The following is a 25,620-nucleotide window of genomic DNA, read 5'->3' on the forward strand; positions in this document are numbered from 1 at the left end:
GGCATCTTCTATATGCACTCGGCTGTCCCTCGGTTCTAACAGCAGAGATGGGACGACACGTGAGGGATTCGCGGCATTTCTAAGCAAATAGAAGGAGATAACGAGGGGAAGTTTAAAACCGAGGGAGTCTATTTCGGTAGAATGATGGTTCTACGGCCAGCTACGAATTGGTTTTGCTTGCATTCGTTACAGAGTTTCTTCCCCGGGTCGGCCGGAGTTGGAGGCTGAGTCCCCTTGTCGCTCAATTGCGGCCGCCGGTCCTTGGCCACAAAAGTGCGGCAGAACTGGCGGTTCGGCGCCGAAGCGTAAGAGGAAAGTGGGTGCCGAAAACGTCCATCTATCTGGGTGTCACCTTGAACATTGTTGAGTGACGCATGGCCAAATCTTACGCCTCACGGCATCATGATGAATGTAAATTAATCGGGCAAGGCTAATCAATATGCTAGGCTTTACGTGGAACTCCACGATGTCTTTCAGTTTCTCCGATAAATATCTGGTGGTTGTTCACGAGTCGTATAGACTATGTGGGCTGTAGTTCGCCGTCCCTTCACTTAAGTCTATCACCCACCTCGCATCTCTCCAACCATTCCTATCTGTACATATTGAACGGGCTTCTCGACGTTTGAGATGTTACTTAGGAGACGCTGGCTGAGACTCATTTGCAACTATTCGTCCCAACATCTGCGGTAGACGGTGATTATGCCTCGGCATTCCGTCCAGTCGTGCGGGGAAGCTGGGAAGCTTGGCCATAGCTTGGCGGATGTTTTTTGGGGCCTTTCGTCTCGGTCTCGATACGACGTATGCGACCATGAATCTTGTGTGTACAATGACTAGCCTGGGTGCTGGAGGCCTAGGCCATGCTACGAGGAAGTTTCCCTACGTCTGTTGAGCTACAACCGGCTTATCGCAAGTGATGCCGAAGAGCAGGTAAGCATTCAGTCATCAAAATGCGTCATATCCCCATTACATCGGCGTTCTCTAAGAATCGTACCGAGGAGATGGGAGGGTGTAGAGATGAACGATCAGGGGTTCCCTTGAGAGAAAGCTTGGTTCGATGCCACCGGTAGTTGTAGACTGTCCAGTCCACATGCAACGCTATGTCCGCAAGTCTTACCCGGAGATCCAGGGAATCAGTTAAACTTCGCCTGTGAAAGTCAACCGGCCCGCGTTCGTTGTCCGACGGGACGAGTGGAGCGCGATCACCGAACGGGAAGACGCCCATCGTCCGCTCAGCTGAAGAACGGCCAATCTGACCTCCTTCCTCGGAACTTTTAACCGCGCGGGCAACTATATCATTGAGTCGGCAGGTCGCCTTGTCTCTCCGACTACCGTACAAGGTTCGAGGCTTCTGGTAGAAAAGTGATTGTTTGCTGTCGTCGGTACCATCATTCTTGGCGTTGGTTAGCCAAGACGAGGGTGAGCAGCTCCGAACCAACCAGGTGCCTCTGGCGTCCCGATCAGGAAATAATATCACTGTAGATAATGCATAGCATAGAGAAAATGTGACGAAATTCCAGTGAAAAGCAACAGTTGTGATTGTCTATTTGCGGGTATTTATTACATGTTATCAAATCGCTTGAACTCCAGTCCCCCGTCTATAAGTTTGATCTATCCCACACTCGCAGTCTGCTTAGTCGAAAACATCCGTCACGTAGCGCATGTTCCTGAGCGACTCGAACCATTCCTTCATGTTCTCCGGGTCAACCTCCTCGCCCTTAGCCTTCTCCGTCTCGACCTTGATCTTGATGATGGTCTCCTTGGCCGACTCGGCCACGCCACGGGAGCCGCATACATAGGCCTTGGCACCCTGCTTCCAAAGGTCCAGAAGCTCCTCGCGGTCCTTCCACATGCGGTCCTGGACGTGCCTGCAACCCTCGCTCTTGTCGCAGTCGCGGCTGAAAGCGCGGCGGACGGAGACGGCGCCGAGGGCCTCCCACTTGTCGAACTGCTCGCGGTAGAGATCGTCGTGCTCGGGGGATCTGCAGCCGAAGAACAGGAGCGCGGGAGCTAGGGTTCTGCCGGCGGCGATCATGGTGGCGCGCTCCTGGATGAAGCCGCGGAAGGGCGCGAGGCCGGTACCGGCGGCGACACAGATCATGGGCGTTCTTTCGGGGTCGGACGGGAGGCTAAAGGCCGCGTGGGACGGGCGGATAGCAACGTGGAGGGTGTCGCCCTCGGCCAAGGAGTCGAGGTAGGAGGATGCGACGCCGATGTGCGGACCTTGGCCGGAGAGGGACGGCTCGTTGAGAACGGAGAAGGTGAGAGTGACGTTGGAGGGGTAAGCCATGGGCGAAGAGGAGATGGAGTACTGTCTGACGCGCATGGGGGGCAGCATGGTGAGGAACACGCCGATCGGCAAGTCGATGGAGGGGTGACGCTCGAGCAGGTCGAGAACGGAGACGCGCTTCGTGCTGATCTCGTCGGCGTAGGCATCTCCAGACAAACGGGTCAAGTTGGCCTTGGTGTCTTCATCCTTGACGTATTCCGCGAGAGCGAGGAGATTCTAAAGATTGGTTAACCTATGTTCGTGCGAGTTTGTTTTAGCATGTGCTACTTACTCTCTTTGTTGCGGGCTGCGAAAGCTCCACGTAGTGGCTGAGGATGTCATCGGCGGGGATGGAGGTGTCGACGGGGAGGGACGTAGGTCCGTCAGTCTTGATGCTGAGATGAGCATCGCGGGCAAGGTGGAAGCGGCGCATCGCGCGGTGGACGGTCTCCTTGGGGTTGATCGGCAGGACAGCCAGGTAGTCGCCAGCAGTATAGGTCATGCCCTCAGGCAGCTTGATCTCGATGTGCTTCTTGATACTCCTGGGGTCTCCGCCCTTGGTGAGGGTCTCGGTCTTAACCACGGAGGCCTCCTTGACGTCCTGGCGGAGGGTTGAGGTGCGAGGGTTGCTGATGGTAACATCGACACCCTTAGTCTTGCTGTCGTCGGCGGAAGTGGTGTTGTACTTGCTGGTCAGGGCAGGCCAGAGCACATCATCTTCCCAGGTCTCGAAGTTGGTGAAGACCTCGCCAGTCGAGGCATCCGTAAGACCAGCCTCGGCCAGACGGCTCGCGCCGAGCTGCTCGAGAGTGGTGTCAACCAACTTCGGGATGCGGTGGAAGGTCTGCACCCAGTCCTTGTGACCGCATCCGAAGACAGCGTAGTTGACGCCCTTGAGGGGTGACTTCTCCTTGTCCTGGCCCTCAATCCAGGCAACAAAGTGACCCGCATTGTCAGGGGGCTGGCCCTCGTATGAAGCTGTGATGATGATGACGGGCTGGTCGGTTGGCAGGCTGCCGTTGGCGCTGTCCATGCAGTCGATCTTGGTGGCACGGAAGCCATGGGACGAAGCATCAGAGGCGACACGCTGAGCCAAAGCCTCGCAAGTTCCGCTGTTGGAACCGTAGAGAATGGTCATCGGCTTGCCGCCCTCTTGAGCGGCGGCGGCGGCTCCGTTCGCGCTGTTACCGTTGGTCGCCTTCTCGGGCTCGGCGAGACCGGCCAGGCGGCGCTCGAGGGTCGTCGGCGTGAGATTGTCGCGCAGAATGGCGCGCATATGCATGTCCTTGGGCTTGATGGTGAGAGTCTGCTTGACGCCGAAGCTGTAGTTGGGGTCCAGAACGAAGTTGAAGTTCTGGAGGAGCATGACCATGACTAGGAGGGCCTCCTGCCAGGCGAAGGGGCGGCCGATACAGGCTCTCATGCCGTTGCCGAAAGGCTTCCACGAGTTGGGAAATTCCTTCTGGAGGCGGTTGAAGTTCTCGTCGAACATGCGCTCTGGCTTGAACTCGGTGGCGTCGTCGCCATAGACGAGGGGGTCCAGGTGAGACTTGGCCAGCAGGTTGATAATGACCTCGCCTGCCTTCACGGGATACTTGCCTGCAAGCAGAGTGTCCTCGAAAGCCTCAACACTAAACACGGGGATGGTGGCGTTCACACGGAGGGTTTCGCGAAGGACGCCGTTGATGTACGGGAGCTTGGAGAGGTGGTCGACGTGAATCTGTCCCTTGCCGACGACGCTGTCGACTTCCTGCTGGGCCTTCTGGTAGCACTCGGGGTGCTTCAGTAGTTGATAGAAGGCGAATGAAAGTAGACCTGATGTGGTCTCATGTCCTGCGATCAAGAAGGTAATCAGGTTGTCCATGATGCTCTCGTCAGTCATCTTCTTTCCGGTCTTCGTGTCAACACCCTCCAACATGGCAGTGAGCAAATCGCGGCGGGTGCTCTTCTCGCCCTCGGCCTTTCTTGATTCCAAAACTCCCTTGGCGGTGTTTCTGAGAATCTCAATGTCGTCCTTGAACTTCTGGTCCTTCGCGCGGAAGAAGACGCCGGGCAGAGGCGGCCGGCGGGGCTTGTTACCAGCCTCAGTCAGGAAATCGCCCATGGCCTCGATAAAAGGGTGCAGGGTTGGTGAGTAATAGCTGTTGAAACGGTATCCCATAGAGCATAACGCGAGAGTATCGAGGGTGAGTCGCGTGAAGTCGTCGGTAACCATGATCGGTTCATCAGGGCCATATCGCGCCCATTTCAGCGTCAGTTGTGTGGCGATATCGTGCATCTCGTCGAACATGTTGCGAATAGAGAGGGGACCGAATGCAGGCATGAGGACGCGGTGCGCAATCCCCCAGTTCTCCTCGCCCATCTTCGCCTGTTCTCGCGGTTAAGAGCTGCTCATTTTCCAGTGCCTAATCCTCATGAACCCCGCCGGAACTTACTGTGAAAAGACCATCGTGCACGCCATCTCTGATTTCCTGGGTGGATGTTAGAACTCACAATTTTCAAAAGCTCTATGGAACGAGGCGACTTACATTCAGTGCTGAGTTCACGCACTTCTTGAATCTCTTCTCATCACAGGTCTCGTTGACCAGAGCTTGCGTTGAGACGAACACCAGAGACCGTCCAGGGAAATGCAGGCGGTAGATCTCGCCTTGGCGCACAGGTGTCAGATGCTTGTCATCGATAAGATAGGGGCCGCAGCCAGAGGTGTAAGCTTACCGTACTGGTCAGCCAGCGAGGTCATGGACCCGAGAGGGAATTCAGGGTCGATGTCGTTAATATTGCCGAGAAGCGGCAGCCCATAGGGCTCAGGGATCGATACTGTTTCTGACATGTTTCTTGTGTGATGTGTTTGGTGGTGGTGGTAGTGTTGAGTGATGTGTCGGCGTGTTGGATGTACAGACTCGGATCTCCCAGTGCACTTTAGCTTGGATCAGAAGAGAACGAAGCCGGTCTTAAAAAGAAGGGATTCGAGGCTGATAATATTCACAATTGCAGAAGGCTTGGCCCCATAAACGGACGTGGCTAATCTCCCTCGTCGCGGTGTTGGCGTTATGCCTCGGTCCCATCATCATGCGTGGAGCGCCAGGATGAACGCTGATATCATGCCCGAAAAAAGATTTCCAAATTCCCACTTTTCCACGGCGACAAGACAGACAGGTGGGCTAATCCCGGCGACGTCAGTGGTCGAGACGAACGGAATCGCGCCAGCTCGTCGCCTAATTCGGTCATCCCGCCCGTCCCCGTCTGCAGTGAAACAAGGCATTCGGCGCCATCCCAAATCCGCTGCCGACTTCAGAAACTCCAGTGCTGTCTGTCAGACTTTCAGTGTCGAGTTTGTTTGGTTCAACGTGTTTTGCCATTGATCATGTTCCCTTCCACCATCCGACCGTCCGACCAGCCGATCCTCCTACTCCGTCTCACTCGAGTCTCCGACGACGGTCTTGGGCGGACGACCTATGGAAATTCAGCAGAAGATAATCTACTTGCGCCCGTACGCATAATAGACGGTACGACAACACTAAGGCAGAGAGCCATGTACGCCGTAAGACGCTTAACATGCGGCCTGTGGGCGGTGAGTCAGGGGTCGTCGGTCAGCACTGCAGGATCGGATTTGAGCCCCCGTTCTTGGCCCTATCACGATCCAATGCTGATTAGACTGATTAGAAAACGCGCAGAGCAGTCTCTTGTGCCGAGGCCACCGATTCATGAGCCCATTTCTCTTTGAAGAATCTGCCCAGAAACCACTCAGATAAAACAAGGCCCCCAACAAGTTACAACGCAGCAGTGCCAGACCCAACCGTTTGCCTAGAGCCCTGGAATAGGGATGAGTACATGGCCCCTCCATCCAGGGGTGCCATTCCCGAGATCAGATCCCCTAGCGCATGCTCCTTGACAGGCACACACGGCACACGCAGCGTTGAATACCGCCCCTAACCCGTTCCGCGCGGGCGCAGTTCGTGTAAAGTGCCGGCAGCCAAATTGCTCCATCCCGTTCCGTCGGCCAGACCGAGATGGCACGCCTCCCGCTCCGTCGCCGCACCACGGATCCCACGGTTCGCCGGCAGTTTGTTTTGGCTGTCGGCCATCGCGAGTTTCCGTGGTTTGTGGTTAGCTTTAACCACCAACTTAACGTTCCTATGCTTGCCCGCGCCATTGTCAGCAGTCTGCCCAACGCATATGTCATCCGTGACTCCAGCTACAATGCCTTGCTTTGGTACATTCGACGGCTCGTTCTCGTTTGCACTTTGCGGGGAACATAGACATAATGACGCAACATAACGCCAGCTGAGCGCCCTAAACTTCTAGAGTTTAAGACTGCAGATCAGGGAATAGGCCCGACACAGGGTGACTGACACGTACCCAGCTCGCCCAGCCCTAGGGAATGTGGGATGCGGGACACGATGTCTTGGATTTTCACCGCCGGCGTTTATCTCAATTCTCCAATTGCAAGCAGAGGATTACTTTTTACCCCCATCAGCACACAGCAAGACAGCTCCGCCGTCGATGCAAGGCGGACCATGCTGCGAAGTGCGGCAGCGTAAACTTCGGAGACAAAACAATAGCAGTGACACTTGGTCGTTCCGCCAACCATGAAGAATACTTATGCTGTCAATTGATATCAAAGTTTCTGCATACCACGGGAACATGTACATCAATATGTCTTTTTATTAACCTGCAACAAGCCATCCAAGTCTAGTAGGGAACCTTAAACTCGTAATTGCTCTTTGTGAGCCGTGTCTTCATCGCAGTCGCAAGGAAGACCCTACCGCCACCATAGGTCAGTGTACCGGCCGAGAGCAAGCTCCCCCGGCTCGAACAACTCGTGAACGGCATCCCAGCCCGACTTGAGTTGCGCGACAGGAAGCCATTTCAGTCGCAACCTCTCAACCTCAGCCAGTTCAACTTCATCGCCAGGCAGCAACCCGCACTCCAACAAAGCCTTTTCAGGAGGCACAGTCTTCCTTCCGTTCTTGAAAACATACCTCGCAATCGAAGACGCAAACACGGCCTTTTGTGGATCCTCTTGAGGGTCATTCTCAGTATTCCCTCGATTTCTGCCCTTCTTCGCCGTCGGGCTAGGCTGCATCGCGTACTCGCTGGGTACGAACTTGCCAGCCTTGACGAAATGGGAGACCAGGTAAATCCACTTCTCGTCCCATGTCAACACCCTCGTCCACAACTCGTATGCCTCGTAAGGTGCGATCTCCTTGCGCCAGACGCAATTTGCGCCCCCGAGGATCATAATGAAATGCTTAGGTCCAGGGAACGGGTTGAAGGGTTTGCGAAAAAGGACAAGACTAATATTGCCCCGCGACATGTCGAGATCGGTGAAGTAGGTCGAGTTGGACTTGTGCATGTTGTAGTCACACTCTAGCATCGGCGAGCGGGTGGCGGAGATCGCGGGCAGGAAAAGACATCGTGGGCTCAGGTGCTTCGGGGGCGCGGTGTCGGTAAGGCGTCGAATGAATGCGCGTAGAAACCGGATCTGTATCTAGAGTTAAAGACATCATCTACAGTTTACGTTGACTCTCGTTGACTTACCGTCCACATGAAATGCCAGCTCTTGACATTGGCTAATGCTAGCCCAATCAACAATGCCTTGAAGGTAAAGAGCGAGTGAACTACGTGCCCATAAGGTGCAAGACTACTCCACGCAACGGCCATTTTTCCCGTTGTAGTTGGACACTCTCTTGATGCTTTGCAATTGAGTTTGAATTGCTGCATATACGATGCTTGGGCTCCTAAGCCATGAAGCGCAAACAGCATTCAAATAAGAAAGCTGCGTCATAATTGTTCCCGCAAACATCCAACGACCTGTGGGTCAACAATCACGATAACAACCTACATCTTGGGTCTTCTCCTCGTCTCGTAGATATCCCCGCATCTGTTGAGATTCCATCGTGCAATCTGTTGAGGCGGGTTTTCGATCAGGCACCCCAACTCTACGAAAAAGTTGATCAAGTCTGCGTCGGGGAACATTCCCAGATGGGATACTTCGTCCAAAATCCCCAAATTCTGGGAGCAAACAATATTCACACAACACTCCAAGGAAAGGCACCTGTGTTTGGGATCATTGGCGGACCTCGGTACTTTGTGGGCCGCCGAGACTTCCGGCAGTCCGTACGGAGTACTCCGTGGAGAGGCCCAGGAGTCACGGAGATCAGACTGTACAGAGTTAGTATGGCATACAAATGGACTCCAAATAATAGGCAGTGACTTCGGACGTCAACTTACTTCTGCCATCGAAATAGAAGAGCTCGTCATAAGCCAACGGATCAGTCCAGTCACCAGTGACTTCGGCATTGTTCATCGCGAACTTTATCTCCTGGCGTCGAGAGGGGATGAACAAATACCGAGGTGTACAATAATCAATCTGAGATGCGATTGCCGTTGAATTAAGAGAGAAATCGTATCAGATCCGCGGAGGAAAGAAGCCTAGATATCAAGCAAACACTGCAGTGAATTTTTACTTGAACAGACCCGTCCACAGAATCCAGCGATTGATTCAATCAAGTCCTTCCGTACCATGTCTCATTCTGATAATACAGCAATCCCCCAGTCGTACACATCTGCGGGCTACAAGGACATATTGATTAGCCATGTCCCCGCCGACGCACCTACTGCGACCAAAGTAGTCATCGTTACTCTCAACAGGCCCAAACGGCACAACGCGGTTAACGAGAATATCCTCACAGAGCTCGAATCGGTCTTCAATCTCTTTAACAGAGATACGCGTGTACGGGCCATTGTGCTTACCGGCGCGGGCAAGTCATTCTGCGTCGGAATGGATCTCTCGGGTGGCCCGGAGGGGCTTTTGAAGATCAAGGAGAACGAAAAGACAATGAAGGAATGGAAAGACCCGTAAGTCACTCATGATTTACGTCGAAACGCAGCTACTAACACTTGTGTACAGAGGCGGCAGAGTTGCTCTGGCTATTTCCAACTGCATCAAACCAACAATCGTAGCCGTCAACGGTGCTGCGGCAGGTTTTGGCCTAACCTCGATCCTGTCAGCCACAATCCGAGTGGCGTGGAAGGACGCAAAGCTCAGCATGCCTTTCGCTCGTCGGGGATTCACCATGGAATCCGTCAGTGCCTTTTACCTTCCCAAGCTTGTTGGCCTCGCAAGGGCGATGCATATGACGGCGACGGGCAACACGTATGCTGCGTCGGACCCTATGGTCAGCGGCCTCTTCTCGAATAACCTCCCGACCCCGGAAGCCACACTCAAGTACGCGGTAGACACGGCGGTTGATATGGCGGAGAACACATCCCTCATGAGCACCAAGTTAATGAGGGACCTGATGCTTTACTGCCCCGACACACCTGAGGAAACTCATTTGCTGGACTCGAGGACCTTCATTGCTTCAGCGGGGTCACCGGACAATGTCGAGGGTCTAAGGTCGTTCATGGAGAAGAGAAAGCCGGAGTTTGCTGGAGACATCGATAGATCTGAGTTTCCATTCTGGCCGTGGTGGAAACCTGGAGCCAAGGAGGCGATTCCAGGGTTGAAAGCTAAACTCTGAGGCAGCTCGGCTTACACGTTCGCTAGGGCAACATTGGTGACGATCGAGGCGATCCTTTGTATCTCTAGTATCTTCTGAATGTAAGATTGTTTTTGAGATCTTAAACTGACCAGCGATTATATTCTTCCAATTTAGTGAATAGGCAGTTACGTGCTTAATTGGAAGGTTTTCTAACGTTCATGTCTTGTGGAGTTCTAGATGCAGAGATCAACAGCAAATACATGCAATCACTCTGGTACTGGCCTGTCAGCTAGAATTTCTCCAGATTCTGTCGTTCTCTCATTAGAGGTATCGGCACACTATCTTACATCAAAATTCCACCAGTATTAGCATCAATTATACGCAGTCCATGTTCCACGGATGAGTTTGAAGCTCAATTCGCACCCATACTAAGGCAGAGCATCATATGCTAGCGCCAAAGCGGCCAAAGTGCCTCGGCACCTCGGCCTCGGCAACAAGTGGGTCACAGTGCTCAGGGATCGGAGCAATCCCTCGCTGAGCCACCTCAATATTCGTCGGCGCGCCGCCGGTTCATGATTGTGTTGCATCTGTTCTCGATAGGATTCGACCGAAAACCGGTCCGCAGAACATGATATCTGTGCGACATCTCAGAACCCCGTCCGACGGGCCAAGAGGCCCCGGAAGGACCCCGAGAGCAGAGCCTGAGGATTTGGAATGAGTTGCTCAGTGAAAATAAAGTTCATCCCACAGGCATGGCGGGACCGGACTTCGTTCACTGATCGTCGCGGTGCGGTGCTGGCCCCTTTTACGGGAGGCTGAAGTCGTCCAGTGTCCACAGTCTGTCCATCGACTGAATATCCAGCCATGCATCGGTGCTGCGCCAAGTCAATGATTCGTGTTCTCGTGGAAGCTTCGCGGCACTTACTGCGTTCCGGATATGGAGGCGTCGTCCTGATATGCGCCGGGCAAGGGGCTCCACATGTTCGATATAATGTTGGCGCTGCCCAGGCCGTAACCGTCTGGCCAGTCGGCGAAGGTGTTGCTATTCATTGTGCCGTCCGGTGTAGTTGACGCCGTGGGCGCTGCGGGAGATGGTTGATGCTCTTGGTGAGGCGGGGCGTTGTCGACTTTGTTGATGGCGGTCTCGAAGAGTTTGTACGACGCCTCTGCCGAGATGTAGCTCTTGCGCAACTCGTCCATGGCAACCATGCACAAGGCGAGATTGTGTCTGCCCATTTGGCGTGCCATTTGTTTGGACGACGTTGATTCGAAGAGGTGAATCTGCATTGGTGGCACTAGTGCGATGACTCTGCTCGTTGCGTCAGTTGTACTCCAGACCAACATCTAGGTGGCTGACTTACGTGATGGTGTGGCATAGACGGATAAGATCCTCCGCCATCATGGAGTTCACTGCTGCGCTCGCATTGGACGCGGCAGTCCGGGTTTTCTGGCATGCAAAGGTCCTCCAGTTGCCTTGATCAGCGGCCGGGATCTCTCGCGGGGTATCTAGGATGAAGGGTCGATAAAGGACAATGATGGACGTTCTGAACGCTCGTAAGCTCCCATTCCCAGCATATTACAGACTTCTCGACAACTTACTCAAAGTAAAGTTTGAACTGGTATATGTGAGATGCAACCACCCGACTTTGGTTCGTGGCATCCGGGACCCGGGTCTGAAACGGCCGGATCTGGCTCTCGCTCCGTTCAATGTCAGCTCTCGACGGCTTCACACCCTTTGCCCGGTAATTCGTCGAAAGGATATTGCCAAGCGTCGCGCTGAGTCCGACAAACTCGAGCCAGATGTCGAACAGGAAGCCGAGCTCGCCCGGAAGGTACTTTCGGCCGAGGTTCCCCGCGACCTCGGGTGAGAGGACGTCCGCGTCGCAGGCTGCCGGCATGGGGGTGTCAAAGTCGTCAAAGGCGATGCGCATCGGTCGACCGAGGCCCAGTGAAAGCCATACTTCACGGCTATATAGCGACCACCAGAGACGTCTCCAGAATGGCTTCGTTCCTTGGGAGGCCTGTTGGCATGGCATGTTGAGACGATGGAGGCCGATGGTGTGAGAGAGGCTGACGGCGATGCCGTTCCAATGCCATGGGCCGGCACGGTCGTCTGTGCTGGTATACCAGTGTCCCATTAGGAAGAGAGACTGAATGAGAGTGACTTTGTCTTTTTCGTAGTCCGCATCATAAAGTGCCTTGTGTCAAGTTAGAGAAAAGATGAGTAGGATCAAGTTGGAGACGCTCACTTTTGCTCGTTGATACATGCCTCTCTTGAGCGCCCTCCTCGAGGGATAGAAGTCCTCGGTAAGCAGGCTTTCATCAACAAACTATAGTCACAAGTTAGCTATGTATCAACACTGAGAAAACCCGGCATGTCTTACGCTTGCCGCCGCGATGAACATGCTCCATAGCAACAAGAGGCTCTTCCGTCCTTTCTCATACTCGGTTATGAACTCGTTTGCATCAAGGATAGGGGCAAATGGATGAACGTATTGAAAGTAGCACCGTATCATGGCCTCGCGAACGCGAACTGGAGGCAGCGTAAAGGCGCCTTTGGATCGTAGGTAGTTGACATCCTCTGGGGCGAGAGCTTTGATCGACGGCATGGGTACCAAGAAATGATTGTCCTGTGAGGATCGATTTGGTTCACAGATATCAATCAAGAATGCTGGGCCACGTTGGTCTCCTAAGTAGTGACGTTAACAAGAAGCTCTGATGTAAACAAGTTGGTATGCGAGGTGCATCGTGGCACTCATCACTGCCAGGTAGGGTAAGCGTCCTTACCGGGGTAGAAAGGCACGCAGCCGTCCTCTCGGTTCTTGCCGCCCTCAAGGGTCTCTGCATAAGCGGAGCTGTCCTCGGTAGCATCGGACGGATCCGGGGCCGATCGCTGGTTTTTGGCGGGAAGCAGAGCTCTCACGGCATCGTAGGGCCGAGTGGTGTGGGCAGATGCGTCCCCCACGGAGTTGTTCCTCGCCAGTAGTCCGGGGGGAGTTGGTGATCCGGGCCCATCATTGGCATGGCGGTGCTCCTCAAGCGGCGCCGAGCCCCCTCGAACATTGCGATTCTCTGAGCTTTCAGACTTTTCCCGGGGATATGGGCCTGCTGTTTGCGGCTCAAGAAGACGGCGCTTGGGTTGGCCCCGTTGCGGGATGATGATCAACGGGTTCTCACCACCAGCGGGTCCACCCCCGGGATGTGTCGGGAGTTGGTCCGAGTTGCTGTGGTAATTAGTACGTCTTCTAAGAGGGTAATAGTCACGAAGGAACTTACCGCCGTCGTTTACGACTCAGGACCTCGCACGTAATGCCGTCCACAGAGCAGTTGGCGCATGGTGGGCCGGATAACGTGACGGTGCACCTCACTTTGCGCAGGTTACAAGCCTTGCACGCCACTGCAGCCCGCTTGAATGTTCGGACCGCAGGAGGTGACGACGCCGGGACAGAGGCAGTGGCAGAGGAGGGCTCATTTTGCTGCTGCTGCTGCTGCTGCTGGGACATAATCTGCCAGTTGCTGAATCAGGCAAATGTAAAGAAGACAAAGGGGGTCTAGAGCGTTATCGATACGCCGGGATGTTGTTCATAAAAGGGTGATAAGAGGGTGTCCTCCATCCATTCTAAATCAAGTTTTTTTTGGCTTCAACTTGGACTTGCCTTATCCTTCGGGCCTTGGATAATCTCGCAGCGAGTACGAAAGTTATCGCGATGTGCGAGGGACTTGATAGTAAGGGTCGTGACAAGCCTGGAGTAGCCCGTGTCAGCTGTTTTCGCCGAGGATGTGGCTTAGGTAATTGCATGTGAGAAGGGGGTTGGGGGGTTTTGTACCCATTCGGAGTAACGCAAGAGAGTTGACGATCTTTGTCGGCGAAGCGGGGAATTCCGTGGTCCGACCGCAACAAGAGCCGATAGCAACCTAAGCTTGCGCCGGAACTGTTTCGAGCAGACATTCTATCTGGTAGACGCGTTTCGATGTTGATCAGTGATTTCTAGTTACACCTGGTTGGGACGAAGATGAAAGATCCAAGAGTCAGGTGTGCCAAAAACATCAGGTGTGCCAAAAACAACAAGTCATTATTATTTCATGATCCTCTTCTAACCATCCAATGCCCATGATCATGACCATGTTCATGTCCGTAATCCATTATTCGTAAGCATCATTCATCCATCCAACGCCCAATGCACCGACTTCCGTTGTTTCTTCTTCTTGTTCATCTCTTCAGGCACACGTATGCGGGCATCCGCAATCACAACTCCAAACGTCAAACTCGACGCCCGACTATGCGTACAGGCCGTCGTCGTGCCATCAATCTCCCATTCCCATCGCGCCTTCTCAATCATGTCCCCGGCCTTCCGCAGCTTCTGCCGCCATCCCTCCACAAACAACCACGCAAGACGAAACACGCTCTCGCCAGAGGGCTCTTCGGGCTCTCGCACCTCGGTCCAGACGACCGGCACCCGGAGGCCGCTCGCATCTTTTCGATACTTCCGCATCGGGCGGTCGTCATCCACATCATCGTATTCCGCGTCCCGCTTCACCCTCATGACTTTGAGCCCCGCTCCGCCCGAGCGTGGTCAATTTGCCTCCAGCCCTCCAGCAGAGTTTCGTAGGAGTGCGCTCTGCTCGTCAACCTCGTCCTCGTGTTCGTTGAGAAACCCGGCCTTGCGCTGATAGCCGGGGCCGTCGTCCTCGTCCTCGGCCTTGGCACGTCGGACTGGGTGAAAGACACCCGAAACCGGCCGTGATCGGACCGGGCTTGCGGGCTCTTGCTTGGCTTGGTTGCCTTCGAAGATCCCGCGCATCCTACTGATGAGACTTCCGGGTGAACTGCCTGTGCCGGAAGCCCGTCCAGGGCTGTCGGACGTCGATCCGACGGAGCCCGATGCTCCATGAAGTGACTTGGTGCCCCCACCGTCATACTTGAAGGGATCGTCAAATGACCGATCGGTAAGAGTAGAATCATTCCGCGGACGCGTCAAGTTATGCACAGAGGCTGGCCACGAGTCCCGAATGACGGGTTCGTGCTTGTCGACAGGCAGCGCTGAGTGAATAGGTGACGATGCCATGGAGTCTATCGTGCTCTGGCTCTGTACGGAGTACGGCACAGAGTCGGTTCGAGCGTGCCAAGGGACGTTGGTCACGTCGCGCGGGACGAATGCATCGGGATCAAAGTCCTCCTCCACGACCGGCTGGGAAGGCGGTGTCTGTGGTCGGTCAGGATTGTGTCTGCTGTTGGCAAGACCACGAGACGGTGTGGAGGGCGTGCCTTGAACAGGTGTAGCAGGAGTGGCACGCAAGGGGGTAGCCGGTGATGACTCCTGGCGTAAAGCAAGGGGGCTCACGTCCGGTGCTTGCTCACTTTGTTGGGGTGCCAACTGTGGAGTGGCATGTTCAAACTCATCCTCTGACGAGTCGTCCGCCTCTTGCAACTCGGCCTCTAGTGAAGACAATTGCCCGTGTTGAGTTTGCTGGTAGTCCGGGCTGTACTGTGGCCGCCCGTATTGCTCGGCATCTTGGACGTGACCAAACTGCTGAAACTGCTGCTGCGCGTACGGATCTTGTCCGTACATTTGAGCTTGTTGCGCAGCGGCAGCATACGGGTCTTGTCCGAAAGCCTGGTCGTACATCTGAGCCTCCTCCGGGCTGTGAACTTCTTGGACATGGACCTCGGGCTGATACGCCTGGGTCTGCAACGGAGAGGGCTGCCCCGTCTCCGCACCTTCATGGATGGGCTTTTGGAGCTCTGACCTCAGAGAGTCGGAGCGGCTGTGCCTAGAAGCCCCGAACAGTGACGGGGATCGAAGTTCATCACGCCATGATGATGCTCCAAACCGTGAAGATGCGTACTGGGTGACAGGCTCGTCGGACGCCATAACTGCAGTCTTTGGTCCATCGTCGTCGTCGCTCTGGAACGAGTCGATGACCTGCTCCAAGACCGGCTCAGTTGCTTCTGGCTGTTGAGGTGCGTTGAACTGGGTCAAGAATGAAGGAGCAGCAGGCGCGATCCCCGGGGTGATGTAGTCGCTGTCATTGTCAGAGTCGGAGTCTTCGAGGTGACTAGCCGGAATGTCTTGTCCATGCGGAACACCAGACGTTGCTTGAGCATAGGCTGGGTCATAAGCGCTGTCCTTGATGTCAGCAGATTCCGGATGTCGCGGTGAGTCCAGAGCGCCTTGCGTGTACTGCGAAGACGCGCTGAGCCCGGCTGAAGCCAGGGGAGTGGCGTACTCCTGCGAATCGGTGTCCGTGAAGTCTCCCGGTCCAGCTGGGGTGAGGTAAGTCGATGCTGTGGAGATCTGGTCGTTGCTTGCGTTGGCCCACTGCTGCTCGTAGTTGTCGACACGCAGCTGGGGCGTGGGCGCGGGGAATGCTGAGTCGGTCGCAAGACGGGCCGCCTCGCCGCGCTGGTTGATGTTCTCCCATGAATCATCGCTTTCTTCCCCGTCTTCTTCTCTTGGATGACTTGGAAGATCCTGACTGCTTCTGGGTCCCGACGCCGTGAATGGTGTTTCCATGGGGCTTTGTTGGGCTGTCGGGCTTACTGTCGCCAGAGGGCTGGTTGACCTCATCAGGTTTGTCGTCGCCGTCGGACTCGGTTCCAGGGGGCTTGCTGGGCTCATTGGGTTGGTTGCTATCGGGTCGCTCTCCATCAACTGGTTGTTGAGTGTCACCGTCACATCCGTTGTCTGGCCATACTTATTAGCATTCATGTCCTCCTCTTCACTGTCGGAGTCTTCGAGTGGTTGACGGTAGCGATCCTGTGCGCTGGGGGCACGCGGAGGCGGAGGCGGTGGCGGGGTCGCTCTGTACTGCGACGTCGACAGACTGTGCATCTGGCCGGGCCGAGTGGCATTCGATTCCCAAGCATCATCCATATCCTCTTCTTCGTCACTGGTATCCAAGAGATCCTGGCCATGGAGACCCTGCGAGACTGGGGCTCGCGGAGGTGGGGGCGGGGGCGGGGTGGCCCTGAATTGAGATGTTGATGAAATGGGGAACTGACCAGGTCGAGCGATGTTGGGGATTTCGTCCTCACTTGAGTCCGCTTGCTCTTGATGATGGAAGCCTTGGGAAATAGGCACACGAGGCGGCGGGGGAGGAGGGGGTGTAGCCCTGTAACCTGAAGACGCCATCGCGAAGGGCTGTGAGTCTTGAGAGGGTAAGACACCTTGATCTTCCTCGTCTGAGTCCTCCACGTGAAGTCTGCTCTGTGACAGGGAACTGGGGAGGCGGGGAGGCGGCGGGGGCGGGGGAGTGGCTCCGAATTGCGATGTCGATAGAGTTGAGGGCTGAGCAGGAGTGAAGTCGTTGTCCCAATCATTTTGTTCCTCTTCCGAAGAGTCTTCAAATTGTTGTCCGTAATGACCTTGTGAGCTAGATCCGCGAGGAGGGGTAGGGGGAGGGGGAGTCGCTCTGTGCAATGAAGATGAGAGGGGGTCCGGCTGGGTAAAGGCAGCAGACTGCGATTCCAATGGGTCCTCATTATCTTCAGATGAGTCTGCTGCTTCCCGCTGGTAGAAGCCCTGGGAACTCAGAACGCGAGGCGGAGGGGGGCTTTCTCTGTACTGCGATGATGTCAACGCGGGATTGATCTGACCAGGCATGTTCGAGTTATAGTCTTCTTCCTCCTCATCGGAGTCTTCAAAGCCGTGGCCGTGACGCTCCTGTATGCTAGGCAAAGAAGGAGGAATTCGTTGCTGCAAGGGTGGCAGCTGTTGCGAGCCGGTGAGACTCTCAGGCTCTTCGGAATCAGAGTCCATGTCTTCCAACTCGCTGTTGTAGCGCTCCTGGATGGTATCCAACGGTGTCACTGCGAGTCTGGAAGCCAGCGGGCTGCTGCTTTGGCCTACTGAGCCGAGGCTGAAGGGATCCTCACCCTCCTCATCGGAGTCTACCATAGGGCCAACCGGGTACTCTTGGCCCACGATAGACGGAACGGCTTGGCCGAAACTCGTGTCATCGGCTCCGCTGCCCATGCTTCCCACAGTACCACTTCTTCCTCTGCTTCTGGCTGCTGCAAACGGGTTGGTGTCTACGGGAGAAGCGCCGAGGGCGCTGACGGTGGGAAGGAAACTGCGGTCGGATGCAGGGTTCCTATCAAAGGGATTGTATGACTCTGGAACCTGAGGCGTGGGCTGGCGACCCTCGACATCCGGCGCAGCGGCAGCAAATGGATCTTCGAACGTGGACTCGTGTCCCGTCACATCTGCATCGTGGCCAAAGTCACTGCCTGGAGTTGTGCTACGGGCAAAGGGATTCCCTGGTGAACGTTGGGCTAGGGGGCTGCCCGATGAGCTTCGACCTGTGGGAGTAGTGCTCCTGGCAAACGGGTTGGTAATTGGCGACTCTCGTGCCTGCTCGTCAGGATGAGACCCAAAGGAGCTCGCAGACCGCAGGAAGTGCTCCGCCGCGGGTGATGTCGAGCGCTGTCCCTGAGGGCTGACCGAACGCAAGAAGTCCGCGGCTGTGGTAGTGTTCCTGGCAAAGGGGTTGTTCGATGCCTCCGACGTGTCTGTCGCCATTTGCTGCGCGAAGGGATTGTATGCCGCCTGTTGCGTCGGTCTAGCAAAGGGGTTGACGTAAGTCTCTTCCGCATCGCTGTCCTCCTCGCGGACGCTGAGAACCGGTGACGAGTGGTCATCATCGTAGTCCACGCTGTCAACGTGATCGTCAAAGTGAACTTGCTTCGTGGAAGAAGAGAAGCTGGCATCTCCATGGTCATGGGTGCTAGCACTAGGCTCGAAGTCTTCGTGGTACTCTTGATCGTGATCCCGGTCCGCAGCGGCAGCCATGCTCGTAGTCTCGGTCATGTACGAGCTCTCAAAAGCGGCATCTGGCGCTTCAGAGACGTTGCGGCTCAAAGTGTCAGGATGATAGTATGATGCGGCTAAGCCGGAAGTATCACCAGCTGCTGAGGTGGCAGGCTCAGTGTGCTCAGTGATGACTGAGAGATCGTGCTTTTCGCCCAGTTCTTGGGAATCGTCGAAGCTGGCAGGGTGGTGATCGTCGGCCTCGTCAAGTTCAACACTGCGTTGAGTGGCTTCGGCTCCGGCTTCAAGACCACGTGCCGTGCTGTCATCGTGGTCGTGCTTGTCCTCATCAAAGTTGGGCTGGTGGGCATCTTCCACGATTGGCGTGCCAGGTCTATGCACTTCCTCTTGGTCCTCGGCCATGACAGACTTATCGCCCTCATCATGCTCATCATCTTCATCTCTGTGGACGAGCTCATCTTGCACTACCGCAGTCGGGGAGTCTGCGCTATGTTCCTCATCAGGACCAATATGTGCCGATGCTTCTCTGGGCTCAAGATGCTCCTCTTTCTCGACATCTGAATGCTCCTCGATATGCGAAGGCTCCTCGGCAGGGAAACTCGTCTCGGCACGCGAAGACTCCTGGTCATGTCCAACGTCCGTCTGGTCGACGGCCTCTGATGAGTGCGCCTCTTCGAGCTCAGCGTCAATGTCATGTTGATGAAGCTCGACGGTTGGAACATCCTCGTGGACCGCCTTTGTCGCAAGTGACTCTTCGACCGGGGCGCTGTCCAATGACCTTGACGTTGGTGCTTCATTGAGGGTCTCAGAATGATCGCTGGAATCGTGGTGGACGACCGGTGCGGCAGAGTCGTCGGCGGCGATGACTTCGTCGTGCTCATCGTGCTCGTCGGGGCCAGATGAAAGATTGTTGTCGGCGTCGGCCAAGTCATCAGCGTGAGCAAGCTTGCCCTCTTCCATGGGAGCAACAAGGGTCTCTCCCTTGTCCTCGTGATCACTTTCGGGCTCAGGGAGTGCTTGATCGATCTCCTTGGTCTCAACTTCGGACTCGGGTGCTTGTACTGGTTCGTGGCTCTCAAGCTGTGCAGACGCCGCCTCGGCACCTTCGGGGTCGACAACCTCAGTTGCCTGAGCTGGCACGTCGCTGTCGATTGCAGAAACTTCAGGTGTTGGCTCCTCTGTGACATGGGGCGCCGTAACGTTGTCAGCGGCCTTGGTTTCCTCGACAGCATCGTCGGATTCAGCGTGCGAAGTTGGGAATGCTTCGGAGGTGTCCATAGACGGAAGAGCATCGCCCTTCTCGCTCTCGAGATCAACTTCCCGGTCCTGCGCCAGCTCGTCATCCGCTTGTGCACTCGTGTCCTCGACGGCGGATGTTGGCTCTTCTACGATCGACTCCGGCTCCTGAGTCTCAGGATGGTCGTCAGCCGCCTTTGCCTCCCCAAGCTCGACATCTCTATCCGGTGAAGAGATTTCGGGAACTTTAGTCTCTTCTTCGGCCACGTTCTCGCCATGAACAGAGTTGTCTTCTCGTGGAGGCGATGATAGCTCATCATCCTTGTCGACGATCGGCTGGTCTGACATGGGTTCAAGGTGCTCAGCCTCAGACTCAGCAGGTTGAGAAGGCTCGTCATCTTTAACCGCAGGTGTATCCTCAAGGTCTCGATCAGCCGCGACTTCGACCTCCGCAGGAGGAACGACGTCTGGAGATTCCTTCGCTTCCTCGACTTCGCCAAGCTCAGGAGATGTAGAGCGCTCGATGGCCTCAGCGTCGTCTTGGTCACTCTTGTCGTCCTCAACGGGCGCTGATGGCGATTCGTCCTTGTCCTTGTCCACATGCAAAGCTGAAACAGCCTCCGCATGCTCATCATTAACTTGAGGCTCTGGCGACTGTGTCGGCTCGTCGCTCTCGGCAACAGGAGTCTTCTCGGTCTCAGCAGCCTCTTGAACCTCTTGCCCAACGGCACTTTCTGGCTCATGGGACTCGGCAACGTCCTCCGCCTCCTTCTCCCCCTCGGTTTGATCAACCTCGGGGGTGTCAGAGACTTCGGCAGGCTCTGTCACAGTACTGGAGTCGGCGGCGGCGTCAGAAGGTCCATGAGCGGAATCGTCTGCGTCAAGGACACCACGAGCGTGTTCCTCTCCGTCCGAATGCACAGCGTCCCGCTCTTCGGAATCTGCATCTTCAAGATCTTTGCTGGCAGTGGTTGGTAGATGCTCTTCCTCCTCCTGGGTTGTCGGGGGTTGGTCACTGACTTCCGCTTGAACTTCTTGAGAAGCACCTTGGGCCTGGGCATTGTCATCGGTGCCGAGAGTGTCTTGTTGCTCAACTTTCTCCTCGGGCTGGGAGGACTCAACTACTTGCTCATCTGCTGACTGGTCTTGGTGGTCCTCATCCTTGAATTGAGAGTCGTCTGGGGCGAGATCGACTGGGGCTTGGGGATCATCAGAAGCGTGAGCTTCATCCGAGGCTTTGCCATCGGCGTCATCTGCGACGACGGCGCCGCTTTGGCTGTCCTCCAAGTCTGGAGTCTCTTCTATTTCGACTGTGGCATCGTCAACAGGTTGTTGATCTGCGGCAGAGGCTTCGACAGCATCTTCAGGCTTGTCCTGATCCTCTGTTTTCTCCACAGCCAAGTCCCTTGTCGGCACCTGCTCAGGCTCTAGCCCAACTTGCTCGGCCTCTGGTGACTCATCATCCGCTGCTCCAGGCGTGTCCTCTGCTGGCGCTTCTGCGTGACTTTCGGCGGTGACCTCGTCCTTGGGAAGGCTGTCATCCTCGGCCGGGGTGGTATCTGGTACAGAAACTTCCTCGGCAGGTGCCTCCGCAGGCACCTCGGCAGACTTCTCATGGTCAGAGACAACTTCTTCCTCCTTCGCAAGGTCTTCCTTAGGACTAGTGTCGTCCTCAGTCTCATCCTTTGCAGGGGCATCGGTGACTTCAGCCTCTTCCGGTGATGGGCCATCGTCTTGTGCGGAAAGATCGTCTTGTATTGCGGCGACTTCCGGTTGTGAAGGCTCATCATGTGCCGGTGCCTCGTCTTGAACGATCTCCCCTTCTACGACAGCCTTGGAGCTGACCTCTGGAACCTCTTGGCTCTCAGCCGAGATCTCCGCGGTCTTTTCGGTCTCCTCGGTGGGCTTTAAATGTTCCTCCCCGTTCTCGACCGGATCCGTACTTGGGCCGTCGTCCGCGGTCGACTCGTCAACGACAGCCTTAGCGGAGATCTCAGGAATGGCTCTCTCTTCTGCCCCATCATCGACGACATCGTCCGCAGTCTGCGCCTCTTCATTCTTCGGGGTATCATCATCCTCTTTCTCGGCGCTTGGCTCGGGGGCGGTGTCGTCTGCAGGCTTCTCCTGCTCAACTGACTCATCTGAGGGACTTGCCTCTACGTCGGGACTTTCCTCGGCTGCGGGGGCACTCTCCTGCGCAGGTTCTTCACTCGGAGCTTCATCTGCGAGGCCCTTGTCGGCGACAGGGGTGTCCTCTGCTTCACCTGCTTCAGTTGAAATCTCCTTTGCCGTGTCTTCAGCTTCTGGGGCGTCTTCGGCCACAGGCGTGTCTTGGGGTGCAGCCGTCTCTTCGGCCGAAACCTCTCTCGTCGCGTCATCCGTCGAGGGAGCGTCTGCATCTGCAGAAGCCTCCTGTGCCAGCTCGTCCGGAGAAGTTGGCTCAGCGGGCGCAGTCTCTTCCACGGGCTCGTCAGCTGGGGCAGCTTCTTCGGCCGGTGCGGTCTCGGGCTCTTCCACCGCCAGGCCCCTGACCTCTACCGGAGACGTGCTCTCCGTCTCACCAGGGACTTCTTGGGTCTCCTCGGTCGCGGGAGGTTCAGCAGAATTCTCTTCCTTGACCTCCTCTGCAGGCGCGGGCTCGCTGGCCTCTTCCGGCGCAGCAGCCTCCTCGGGCTGCTCCGGGACGGAGTCGTCTTTGTTGGTCTCCTGAGCCTCGGGAGCAGCCGCCTCCGTCGCGGGTGTGTTTTCGCTAGATTGAGCCTCCTCCGTGCTCACCGCCTCCAAGCTCTTTTCAGCCACTGGTTCTTCGTTTGGTGGCTGGGAGTCGTCACCTTCTTGGGTATCTTTGTCTTCGGCGGCGGGAGTTCCTTCGGCGGGCGGCGCGGAGGGTGCGCTCTCCGCCGGGCTCTCGGCTGCTTTCTCTGCCGTCTCCTCCTTTGGTAGGGGAGACGGCTGACCGGATATTGTTCCTCCTCCTCTGCGCACCGTTCGCGCTCTCTTGCGGGTCGGGATCGGAGGCACCGATGCCTTCATCTGCTCTTCGATCAAGCGGTTGAGTTCCTGTTGGTAAAGTCAGACCCCGTCGCACGCCCATGCCCACATCCCGACTTACTGCTCTCTTCTTCTCGAGCTCTGCCAATTTGGCTTCTCCCTCGGCTATAACCTTGGCGGCCTCGTCTTCGATGTCGTCCATAAGACCATCCATCTCGTCTTCGACATTATGCGTGGTGGTATCAAAGGTGTGCAACTTCTCCTCGTCTTCTTTGGCCTTGCGGGCGGCAAGCTCCTCGTCTTCTCTTCGCCGACGGGCCTCGCGTTCCTCATCTTCTTTCCGCCGTTGTTCGGCGATTTCTTCCAGCTCTTTCTGCCGTGCCGCCGCGAGCTCTGCTTGCTCCTGTTCGTATGCGGCCTGGAGCTCTGCGATCGTGTTATCACGCTTCTTCTCGAGCTCATCGAGTTTCGTGTCGCTCTCGGCGGCAGAGGTCGAGAGGCCCTCGATCGTCGCGTGGATCGAAGCAAGGGCCTCATTCATCTGCGCCACGAGCGTGGCAACGTCCGTTTTGGCAGTCATCGGATGGGTATCGGAGAGTCAATGCTCTCTACGGAGATTAGGGTGCGGATTGGGAAGATGTGATCAATCGAGCGTGGGAGTGTGAGAGATCCCAAGTCTCGGAAATGGCAGGTATCGTGTAGTTTTTTGGCTGATTGACTTTTCACAGACGTTGACTAAACGTTCGAAACACACACGTCGGCTGCGGGGTGGCCGTCAGTTTACGATATATACCATCCTCGCTGCTCCGGAGTAACAGCCGTCAAGTTCTAGCCCAGGGACGGTCAGGAAAGCCCCGTCGTGTGTGATGTTCCTCCCACCGATCATGCAGTCCCCGTCCAGGACATGGCCAGGCCACGCTTGTATGCCTCATGCCCCGCCGGCCGAACGCCGATGATGAGAGGAAAGCTCCTTTGTGCCAGAGTTGCCAGTGCACCGCTCGTTCCGTGATTGGAGCGAGCCGCGGCTCCCTCTCATCCGATGTTGGATCTTCGAGGCCGCGGTGGACCCTCCTACCCCTTCGCAACGCATGACATCCACATACAAATGGTGATGTTGCCAGGGACGCGAGGGGGCCGCGATTGAGTCAAGGCTGCAGACTCTTTCATTTCGCCCATCGTCGAATAGCACCGCCATCGAGGGAACAATCCAGTACCTCCAGCGCGAATTCGCCTTGTCGCTGGGCAACCTGGTGACAGCTGTCAAATATCGACAGCATCCTCCTTGCCTCGGGAGAGGGTATTTGGGGCTTCATTCCCAGGGTTTCGCTGCTGCTGCGTCTGATGTTATGCCATGGCGGCGTTGCCATTGGGTCAAGTCTCTTGGAGCAAGTCTTCAGGCATGTGCGATGGGTGTGTTGGCGACAAAAGGCGTGGACAGGCGTTCCCTGCTAGAAACGAGCATCATTCATGCGCCCGGGTAAGCATTGAGAGTTCTGAGCGCAGCAGATTACCACCGACGTGGAACCGGCGTCTGGCAACCGCTTGGCCGCATGAAATTCGCTGGATATGGTCGGTATTGTGATGCATTTGGGCAGTTTCAGGACTCCCTCTGGGGTACGGAAGAGAGGGAGTTTGGTCGAGCACGGCGGCTGGAATGAGTGAGAGGTGAGCCACAGTTGACCCCTTCCAACCAACCCGCGCTTCAAACCACGTGTCCGAGCCGCTGCGACGTGACGATTCAAGCCACATTGTGGCTGCGGCTGCGGCTGCTCAGGGCCTCAGAACCGACCGATGTATTCGATACTCAAAACTATGACGTCACGGCCCATTTGCTAGGACGGCGCCAAGTGGGTGTCTTCTGTTGTTTTGTTCGCCTCGTTATGTTTCTGGTGGTGTTGATATTGATCCTGAAAAACTTTGCCCCAATCGCCGATTTAAACAACATTGAGGTTGCCAAGTTACTTCGTCTGCCGACCGAAAAACTGGATCGAGATGACTTGGCGTTGCATCGTCAGGTTTGTCAATTCGCAACTCCACCTTCTCCAGGATACCCTTCGTCTGATGATGTCCGTGAGGCTTTCCGAGATGCCCTTGATGCCCGACAGGACATGGCGATACCGAGGCCTCCCGCTAGCCCCAGCGGAAAATGAAGAGAGAAAACAGGTTCGATACCGCCGTGACTAGTAAATCGTCTTAAAATCCATCAATATACACCACCCAGCCAACCGTTAGCGCCTGTCATGGACATCTTCATGTATGTTGTGATGGTCCAAGCTTGATAGAAGGTAGCTGCCAGCTCAGAGTATGTGCGGGTTATTTGAGTGCAGCTTGCCTATCGCATTCTTGCATTCTTGCAAGGGGGGTGGGCGGGAAGATTCATGCAATCGCACTGGCCGAGTCAGATGTTAATCATGATGTTGCCGCACGTCGACTTCAGATGAGCTTTGTCAGCACAGCTTGTGACAGAGGATTGCATATCAAGTCCTTCAACGTCGCAATTTGTAGGATAGGGCGGAGGTTTACTGACATTCCGGATGTGATTGGGGCTTGGTGTGATATCCTTAGTAAGATCAAAGAATAAATTACAACAAAAGTCTTTATCAACGTCAAGACGGTGGCGTTGTGTAGTTTTGAGGACGGTAAAGTTCGGCTCGTCGACTAATGGGCCTCTGGTTCTGACTACATTCAACGAAGCCAAAAGATCGCAGCTGACGAAGACCAGGCCCTCTGGAGATGGTTGTCACATTCGAGTCGTTTGCATGGTGATGGTCTTGTATGATACTTTACTCAGCTTCGTAGTGCCGTGATTGCATTGATTCTCGTTGGACATTCGCCCAAGTTTCTCGCGAATGCATGATATTATGACTCC

At 55.6% G+C, this 25,620-nt stretch overlaps 6 protein-coding genes across 6 annotated transcripts; 1 reads left to right on the forward strand and 5 right to left on the reverse strand.

Moving 5' to 3' along the window:
• Positions 1 to 1,630: 1,630 nt before the first annotated feature.
• COL26b_005524 (uncharacterized protein) lies at positions 1,631 to 5,096 on the reverse strand (the record flags this gene model as incomplete). Its single annotated transcript, XM_053178368.1, has 5 exons — positions 1,631 to 2,503; positions 2,559 to 4,634; positions 4,702 to 4,737; positions 4,795 to 4,913; positions 4,982 to 5,096. 5 exons carry the CDS (start codon positions 5,094 to 5,096, stop codon positions 1,631 to 1,633), a joined length of 3,219 nt encoding a protein of 1,072 aa, XP_053037770.1.
• A 1,932-nt stretch (positions 5,097 to 7,028) lies between these two features.
• Positions 7,029 to 7,930, reverse strand: COL26b_005525 (uncharacterized protein; the record flags this gene model as incomplete). Its single annotated transcript, XM_053178369.1, has 2 exons — positions 7,029 to 7,751; positions 7,808 to 7,930. The coding sequence occupies 2 exons, from the start codon at positions 7,928 to 7,930 to the stop codon at positions 7,029 to 7,031; spliced, it is 846 nt and encodes a 281-aa protein (XP_053037771.1).
• An 862-nt stretch (positions 7,931 to 8,792) lies between these two features.
• On the forward strand, positions 8,793 to 9,792 carry COL26b_005526 (putative secondary metabolism biosynthetic enzyme; the record flags this gene model as incomplete). The annotated part of the gene is made up of 2 exons (XM_053178370.1): positions 8,793 to 9,127; positions 9,180 to 9,792. The coding sequence occupies 2 exons, from the start codon at positions 8,793 to 8,795 to the stop codon at positions 9,790 to 9,792; spliced, it is 948 nt and encodes a 315-aa protein (XP_053037772.1).
• A 766-nt stretch (positions 9,793 to 10,558) lies between these two features.
• On the reverse strand, positions 10,559 to 11,152 carry COL26b_005527 (uncharacterized protein; the record flags this gene model as incomplete). Its single annotated transcript, XM_053178371.1, has 3 exons — positions 10,559 to 10,628; positions 10,679 to 11,062; positions 11,115 to 11,152. The coding sequence occupies 3 exons, from the start codon at positions 11,150 to 11,152 to the stop codon at positions 10,559 to 10,561; spliced, it is 492 nt and encodes a 163-aa protein (XP_053037773.1).
• Positions 11,153 to 11,348: 196 nt separating this feature from the next.
• COL26b_005528 (uncharacterized protein) lies at positions 11,349 to 12,362 on the reverse strand (the record flags this gene model as incomplete). Its single annotated transcript, XM_053178372.1, has 3 exons — positions 11,349 to 11,951; positions 12,003 to 12,083; positions 12,138 to 12,362. 3 exons carry the CDS (start codon positions 12,360 to 12,362, stop codon positions 11,349 to 11,351), a joined length of 909 nt encoding a protein of 302 aa, XP_053037774.1.
• A 1,965-nt stretch (positions 12,363 to 14,327) lies between these two features.
• COL26b_005529 (uncharacterized protein) lies at positions 14,328 to 23,331 on the reverse strand (the record flags this gene model as incomplete). Its single annotated transcript, XM_053178373.1, has 2 exons — positions 14,328 to 22,820; positions 22,873 to 23,331. The coding sequence occupies 2 exons, from the start codon at positions 23,329 to 23,331 to the stop codon at positions 14,328 to 14,330; spliced, it is 8,952 nt and encodes a 2,983-aa protein (XP_053037775.1).
• Positions 23,332 to 25,620: the final 2,289 nt, after the last annotated feature.

This window comes from Colletotrichum chrysophilum (genome assembly GCF_026319265.1).
Source record: "Colletotrichum chrysophilum strain AFK26 chromosome Unknown scaffold_37, whole genome shotgun sequence".
NCBI classification, from domain to species: domain Eukaryota; kingdom Fungi; phylum Ascomycota; class Sordariomycetes; order Glomerellales; family Glomerellaceae; genus Colletotrichum; species Colletotrichum chrysophilum.